This window comes from Protopterus annectens, chromosome 1.part2 (genome assembly GCF_019279795.1).
Source record: "Protopterus annectens isolate FY-2018-M chromosome 1.part2, PAN1.0, whole genome shotgun sequence".
NCBI classification, from domain to species: domain Eukaryota; kingdom Metazoa; phylum Chordata; order Ceratodontiformes; family Protopteridae; genus Protopterus; species Protopterus annectens.
In genome coordinates, this window is record NC_056727.1 from 570,274,360 (window position 1) to 570,282,852 (window position 8,493).

Genomic DNA, 8,493 nt, shown 5'->3' on the forward strand with positions numbered 1-8,493 from the left:
TAAAATAAAGTAATAAAAAGAATCCAAGCTATCTTAAAATAACATGCTATTCAACATTCATAAAAATCTGTGTGTCTCTATTTACATCATTATAAAACAAGAATCATAATAATAAAATAAGATTATGTTTTCACCATATTAATTTACTTAAATCTTTTAACTAAAACCGCTCTCGGTTCTTCTTCAGGTCTGTGCAGACTAGAAATTCCAAGTTGTACTGTGTGTCTAAATGTAACTGTCAGTCAGAAGTAAGAAAAAATTCAAAGTGCTAAAAAATCCGTATAACTCATTTGTATTAAAAATACCTAGAGTCAATACTAAGAGCAATAAACTTGTAAATTATAAAAATATATGGAAATGTGAAGATAAAGTGGCAGAAAACTCTGTGTTTAAGTTGAAATTAAGTCTTATTTAAGTGTCTTATGCATTAGTTAGTTAGCAAATGCAAACTTCATATGTAAACAACATACATGACAGTCTGTGCTTGGGGAAACAGAAAAAATGTGTAACATATGACCTGAAGAAGAACTAAAAGCAGTGTGGTTAAAAATGTTAAATAAACTCATATGGTGAAAACCATATAAGGATGCAATAAATAGAGAGACAGATTTCTAGGAATGTTGAATAGCATGGTACCTTTAGGTTAGCTTGAATCATTTTTATTACTTTATTTTAAGGGAAGGAGTGGGGGTTGATTTTTACTACAGCTGGATTGATTTGTATTTACAGTGGAAAATGTATCACTCCCACTTCAACTGCTATTTAAGTAATTGTTCTTAAATATATTAACCATTAGGTCCTATGCATTACTTGTCTGTGCTTAGTAATAAAGAAACTGCAAATTCAACATGTCATGGATTGGATTTTTTTCTACTAGAGTTACTAAGTTTAAAAGATTTATTTTTAAGTTTTATAACACGTAATACCAGTACTAGGTTCATATAGTTTCAAATCTAGGCAGTATTTTTGTATACAAATGAAAAGAAAAACACTCAATCAGTCCTGGATAAAGTGCCTTTCAGAATAGAAAAATCCAAAAATAGCTGAAAAAGGCAACACCAAAGCAGATAATCCTTTAAAACAAACTTTTAATCCAACTGATTATAAAGACAGTGAGCGCTTTCACGTTATCACAACATTTCATCAGACTTTAAGTAAAAACCATTAACTGCCAACCATAAATAGTAAATTCAAACCCTTCTGGCCTATGGTTCAACAGAAACAATTATGACATCATGTTGAAATTTAAAATTTAAAAAAGACATGCTTTATAAACAACATTCTTTGAAATATATACATAAATAAAGCATGCATCATAAGAAACACTCGTAAGACACGTGCATTCAATATATATTAATATAATACATATATTTGTAAATATCACAAAAAATACACACATTTTTATATTTAAATAAAATTAAAATTAAAGAATGTATGTAGTGTAGTTCATTCGAACAACTAACTAAAAACAGTATATACGTATGCTTATGTCTAAAAATCATTCACATAAAGCTGTGAAAATTAAAATTCTATTTAAAGTGACTAATGTGCATGTGGTCTGGCTGATAAAAAAGGTTTTAACGTCATCCTATCATTCAGTCCACTCATTTTATGTGCTTGCAAGAGTATTATCCATCTACTTTCTCTACCCTCCGTGTAAGTCATAACATTCCCTAATCTGCCTGATTTCTTAATCGATTCTAATGCTCTAAACTTAAATTTATGTGTCATACCATAGGTTAGCACATGTTTAGCTAATGCGTTCTTATCATCTTCTTTGTTTATAGCATAAATATGCTCTCTTACTCTTTCTCTGAGGATCCTATAGGATTTACCTACATAGAAGGACTTGCATACCTGGCACTGTGCCAGGTACACCAAGTCCCTCGTCTTACAATCCGCATATTGTTTAAACACATAATCTTGTCTCGTATCAGAGCGAACAAATGTATTATCACCTGCCATGTATGGGCACTGGTTGCAGCCCCTACAAGCAAATGTCCCCTGTCTGTCTGAATATCTTATAGTATGAATCTTTTCTTGCTCATAACAAAGTAATCGCTTAAGTGATTTTGTATTTCTATACGTGCATCTTGGCCTATTACCTACTATCGTAGTGATATCATCATCTACATTCAAAAATCTCCAATTTCTCTCTATTACTTCTCTTACCTTATTATTCCTATTAGTAAATGGAATAATCACTTTAAGCCCCTCATTTATCTTGCATTCAAACCTTCTTCATCAACCCTGTCAATGTTTGTATTCCTTTGGAAGTATGGTCTTCCTTTTCTATTCCTGTGTGACCTACTATTATACATAGATCTCTCTATCTCACTGTCTTTATAACCTCGTTGTTTAAAGTTATCTGCCAATGTCTTACATGCTTCTCTGTAAGATTCATCTTGACTAGTAAGACTTGATACCCTTAGCATCTGACTCTTCATTATATTAGGATAAATGCAAGTTGGATGCATGCTGCTCCGATGTAACAAGCTGTTTTTCCAGCATTGTTTCCTAAACATATTAGTGTGTAATCCATCTTCCTCCTTGCTCAATTGCACATCTAAAATTGTAATCTCTTCTGGGAACTAACACATTCAAAAGACAGAAAATCTGTTGTCCCATTCAGATATTCCACAAATTCTTCCAATCATTCACTAGTGCCCTTCCATGCAAGAAAAACATCATCTACAAAACGTTTGTAGTAACCAATGTACTCCCCATAATCTCCACTGCTCAATACATATGTCTTCTCCCAATATGCCAACACTAGGTTGGCATATGAGTTAGCACATGGGGTGCCCATTGCCACCCCCTTGGTTTGTAGAAAATATTCCTCTTCATATATAAAGACATTATTATTCAATACAATGTCCAACAATGACGTATCTCATAATGAGATCCCTTGGCACTCCTTCTTCAATTAATAAGAGCCTAACATACTCCATTCCTGTGTTATATGGTATGAATGTAAATAAGAAACAACATCAAGTGAAACCAAAAGTTCATTACCATTGTTTACATCAGAAAATGTAACTATATCTAATTTTTCTATATTTGGATATTTGTAGGCAAGGCTTTTGCTTGTATCACCTGTGCAGGTTTATTTTTTTTTTTTTTTGGTACTGTGGAAGCTAGCATTGTTAGTTTTGGTGATGGACAAATAACTTAACATTGCTTCCTCTCCCATGTGCAAACTTTTCCAGGGGCATCAAGCACATGTCTTGGTAGTTTCCTGCTTTTGAAAGAACAGATGATGGTGCAGGCCATTGTCCTCTTTTACTGTCAGGTTTCTTGATGACATCCTTATTTATTTATTTTTTATTTATTTAACATTTGTTTACTGGGAAAGTCTAACATGGAACAAGCCAATTTTCAGTGGAGGCCTGGGGAGAAATGCTCCAGACACATCTTTGTAACATGGGAGGAAACCAGAGTACCTGAAGGAAATCTACACAAACACAGGGAGGACAGACAGACTCCACACAGAAGGCACCCCAGCAGAGAATTGAATTCGGAGAACCTCTTGCTGTGAGGTGATAAAGCCAACTGCTGCACCACTGTGCCATCCAGATATAAGGTGGAGATCAGCACTGCTCTGGGAATGTCTAACTGCTTTTGAAGTAAGGTTGGAAGAACAGACATCTACCTCTGACTGCTATGTTTTTAAGAACATTACAGCAACAGTGATTCTCTTATTTTAAACATCTGCGGTTATGTTGAGCATCCTCAGACAGCTGTAGTTTCTGTAATTTAAAACTTGCTGTCAATCCTTTGGAATCTTCTCTAATCTGTGGCATATCACCATAACCTTGAAGTTAATGACATTCAAACATTTAGATGATGGAGGCTTGGAAATAGTGTGCCACATTTTTTTTTTAATGCAAGCAACCTTTTTTTTTATAAATCTTTGCAGCAAGACTAGCTAACATTTTCTAAATCAGCTGGCTTCAACATGCCTGTGTCAGTCTAATATGCACTGGAAAGTATATAAAGATATTTGGAAATGAAACCATAAAAAACGCTGAGAAGATGGACTAACACATCTAATCTATAAAGTTTGTTTTATACTTTATAAACTTGGCATACTAATTTTGTACATCTCGTCTAAACATCAGTAATGAATTATCTTCCTTTCTAGATTGTCTATCCAGATGCAAGTCCCATCTTGTTAATAACTGAAGCTTCTTTGGAAGACTTGAACACTAGATTGGAGAAGAAGGTTCAGATGCGTAATTTTCGACCCGTTATTGTGGTTTCAGGCTGTAGTGCTTTTGAAGAGGTAATTCTTAAGTTCTTATAAATTTTCAAAGTTTTCAACACCTTTTTCTTGAATACAGCAGTAATAGCATGCATTCTGTAGGTAAATATAGCTAATGGAACACATTACTCTTATCTATATTTTTGACTGCCTAACACAGTGAGCTATGAATAAATGTGATGTATCTGGTAAATCTGGAGTAAATCTTTACATGTTAACTAGTATTTGTGAAACAAATCTGCATAGACCCAATGCTCTCACTAATGCTTTCTGTCTGCTCCTTGTTGTTTTTGTTGTGTCTTTCGGCTTTTCCTAGTTAGGGGTCGCCACAGCGGAACTCTGGTCCACTAATGATTGGCAGTAGATTTTTATGTGCCGAGTTGCCGGCCCTGACGCACAACCTTCAATAAAGGTACGCCTATTCACGCATGTCTCCACACAGAAGATGCTCTAGCTGAGAATCGAACAGGACTACATCTTACTGTGAGTCGACAACGCTACCGCAGCACCATCACCGCACATTTCTGTCTGCTCCGTGTAAGATAGTCATATATATATATATATATATATATATATATATATATATATATATATATATATATATATATATATGTATAAATAAATAACACAGATAGATATGCATGGGTTTGCTGGTTTACCATCATAATGTCAAAAATAAAAAAAAAATTCCTACCTAAAATATCGAAGCGGATAGTTAAAACGGAATGTCGAGAAGGTCAGAATGTCGCAAACACATTTCCTTAAGTGAATTTTACCTTTCTCGACATCCATAGACTGCAGTAGAACACTGCCTACCACGTGACAAAAACTGCTTAACAGGGGGGGTAACCCCCTGCACCATGTGATGGGCTGCACCCCACCCCCGCATATTATATATTCATACTCCAAGATCGCATTACAGTGGGGAAAAGGGCAAATTTCCTGATCTGCACTGATGTTCTTTGTGTTTCACTGTTGCAGTCATAAATGTAGGGTGTTCCTGCCGGCAGGCAGCCCGAGGTCGGCCAGAATTCCAAAGTCTGGGTCCGGCGTCGGCTGTACCAGCAAGCACCCTGACGTCAGAACACAGAGGTATAAAGCTGACAGCCGACGCCATCTTCTCCAGTCTTTCTTGCCATGCGGTGGAAAGCAGCTCGCAAGTCGTTGGTTGGCTCATTCTGGACAACGTGCTTTGATTGTCGTCGGTCCGAAGTTTTCTACTTCTCTTCTCAAGCTAAGTACCCCGTTGGGGAAACCTTTTTCTTGCTCCTCCGATGTCAGAAAAAGTTAATAATTGTATATCGTGTGGAAAACAAATACCTCATAAAGATTTCCACTCTTACTGTCTACCTTGTTTAGGCCCTGACCACGACGTTTCTTGCTGTCGGTTCTGTGCCAGGTTTAATTCTCGCACTATCAAGCGTAGGTACGATTGGGCCTAGAATTATTTCGGTAGACGATTCAATTATAGGATGTCGTCGGATACTTTACCGACAACCGGAATTCAAAAGAAACACAAGGACAAGGATAGGCCTCCGAGGTCCAAACAAGATACTTTGCAGCCGGAGCCAGCTTCGGGTTCGGCGGTCATCAGTGAGGTGCTTTTGCAGCCCCTGTCGTCCGCCACTTCGGAACCGATGGCCGACACGGACTCCCATGGGGAGCCATCTAGGCCTAGTATTTTATCTGCTGCAGGACCTTCGGACGTCGCTCCTTCAGATGGGTCCGGAACCGCTGTGCAGGTACCGGCTTCTGAGGGGGTTTTCAGGCCTTCTCATATCACTATTTCTACAAAGACAAAGGCAAAGACAAAGACGCCTGTTAAACCAAGGGTTTCTTCTCAAGCCTCTTTGGAAACAGCTCCCAAGTCCCAGAAGCAATTATTACGGATGGCTGAGGATTTACTTACAATGATTAGGGGTTCTCACCCCCCTCCTGAAAAAAGGCCTAGACAGGATATTCCTTATGATTCCTCTGATCAGGCTTCTGTGTCTTCTGTCTTTTCCTCTGACCAGGATTATTCTTTTTCTCCTTATGAGGATTCTGATGCAGAGGACTCTATTCCCTCTGCTTCTCCCCCTGAAGATTTTTCTTTTGGGGAAACGTTACATGAGATGAGAGAGCATTTTCATTGGGAAGGTCAGGATTATTCTGCTTCCAAGAAGAGACTTAGGGAATTTCTCCTTCTCCCTCAACACAGACCTTTGGCTATTCCTCCTGTACTTGATATTGTGGATGATGCTTTTTCTGAAGCTAACCTAAATCCTGATTCCTTGCTGCCTGCTCCTTCTAAGCCTGATAGATTTTACAGAGTCCCTGACTCCCATCAATTCTTATTTAAGAACCCTTCTGCAGATCCTGAAACTATTTCTCAGGGTTCTGAGGCTGCTAAGGCCGCTTCATATAAAAATCCTATTCCCTCTGAAAAGGATTCTCGTGCCTTGGACAGGTGGGGCAAAAAGGTTTATACTTCTGCTACTCTTTCTATTAGAGCTTTAAATTGCCAGTTTCACATGTTCAAGTATCAGCAATTTCTTTTGTCTGTTTTAAAGCAAAGGCTTTCTACCTTTCCTGCATGTGCAGAGGACAAGGAATTACAGGATGTATTGCATGCAACTGAACAAGTTAGCAAACATAGTTTACATTGTGGTTTTGATGCCTTGGAAGCTTCTTGCAGGGCTGCAGCCTCTGGTACTGTCATCAGGAGACATGCTTGGCTTCGTGAGCAGAATTTACCTGAGCAGGTTAAGGCTAAATTGTTAGATGCCCCTGTTCAGCATGATGTGTTATTTGGATCCAAGGCTGAGGAGGTTATTAAAAAGATGGAAGAAAAAGCAAAATCTATGCAGACTGTTAAAGATTTCTTACAAGTTCAGCCTCCTAGATTTTCTAGAAATTGGCCCTCCAAAAATTGGTCCTTTCCCACGTCTGACAGGCCTCAAAGGGGAAGATATAGACGCTCCAGAGGTCGGGCACAGGCTCAGGCCTCTTACAGGTCCAGACAGTGGACTGCTTCTTCACCTAGAAGGGGAGAAGACAGACCTCAATCACAAAGGAAGCAGACCCAATGACTCTCTCTGTTGGGCTACAGGTCCTCCTTGCCTGGAAGCCCCTCTTGGAGGAAAACTCTCTCTTTTCTACCAAAATTGGACTCATATTACCCAGGACAAATGGGTTTTAGACATGATTTTAAGAGGCTACAAATTCCACTTTCGTACTCTGCCAAGGTCTTCCGGTTGGCCAGATCTGCCAAAACATCAATGGTCAGAGGCCTTAAATCAAGTGGACGCTTTATTGGCCATGAGAGCCATAGAACCTGTTCCACTTCCAGAGATGGGAAAAGGTTTTTACTCAAGACTATTTCTGGTCCCAAGGAAACAAAACTCATGGAGACCAATTCTGGACCTCTCAGTATTAAATACCTTTCTGGAGATTCCAAAATTCAAAATGCTTACTCTGCAACAGCTTCTTCCCATGCTCTCCCAGGATGCTTGGATGGTGACATTGGACTTGAAGGAAGCCTACTTACACATTCCCATCAGACAGGAACGCAGAAAATACCTCAGATTCAAGGCAGGTTCGAGACACTTTCAATTCTCTGTACTGCCCTTTGGCTTATCTACTGCGCCCAGAGTCTTTACCAAGTGTCTGGCTCCAGTAGTAGCTTATTGCAGACTCCAAGGGATTCAAGTTTACCCCTATCTGGATGACTGCCTTATTCAGGCGGACAACAAAGATCTTTTACTTCAACATCTGCAGTTTGTTCAGCGTCTTCTCCTACTACTGGGATTTTCAGTGAACACAAAAAAGTCCCATTTGATCCCCTCTCAACAAATGATCTTTTTGGGAGCTCTTCTAAACACAAGCTTGCAAAGGGCCTTCCTTACTCCAGAAAAGCAAGTACAACTGGCATCAATTTTCAAGACCTTGGCTACTTTAACTCAGCTCACTGCAAGGAAATGCCTGCCGGCATTGGGCTACATGGCTTCTTGCATCCTGTTGATCCCAAATGCAAGGCTTCATATGAGAAAACTTCAATGGTACCTAAAGAGTGTATGGTCTCAGCATTACCACAGCCTGGATACAATGATACCTCTGATTCCCTGCCTCCAAAAAGAGTTCCTGTGGTGGTCCAGGACTTGTGCTTTAAACAAAGGGAATCCCTTTCGTCTACCTCATCCTTCTCAGATCATAACCACAGACGCTTCGGATTATGCTTGGGGAGCTCA

General features: G+C 38.9%; 1 protein-coding gene across 1 annotated transcript in view; it reads left to right on the forward strand.

The window, feature by feature from the left end:
- The window catches only part of MTARC2 (mitochondrial amidoxime reducing component 2), a 331,710-nt gene that overhangs the window by 123,598 nt on the left and 199,619 nt on the right, over positions 1–8,493 (forward strand). Inside the window, exon 4 of the mRNA XM_044060177.1 lies at positions 4,145–4,285. Within this exon, the coding sequence (XP_043916112.1) occupies positions 4,145–4,285 (141 nt within the window). The remainder of the gene's footprint in view (positions 1–4,144; positions 4,286–8,493) is intronic.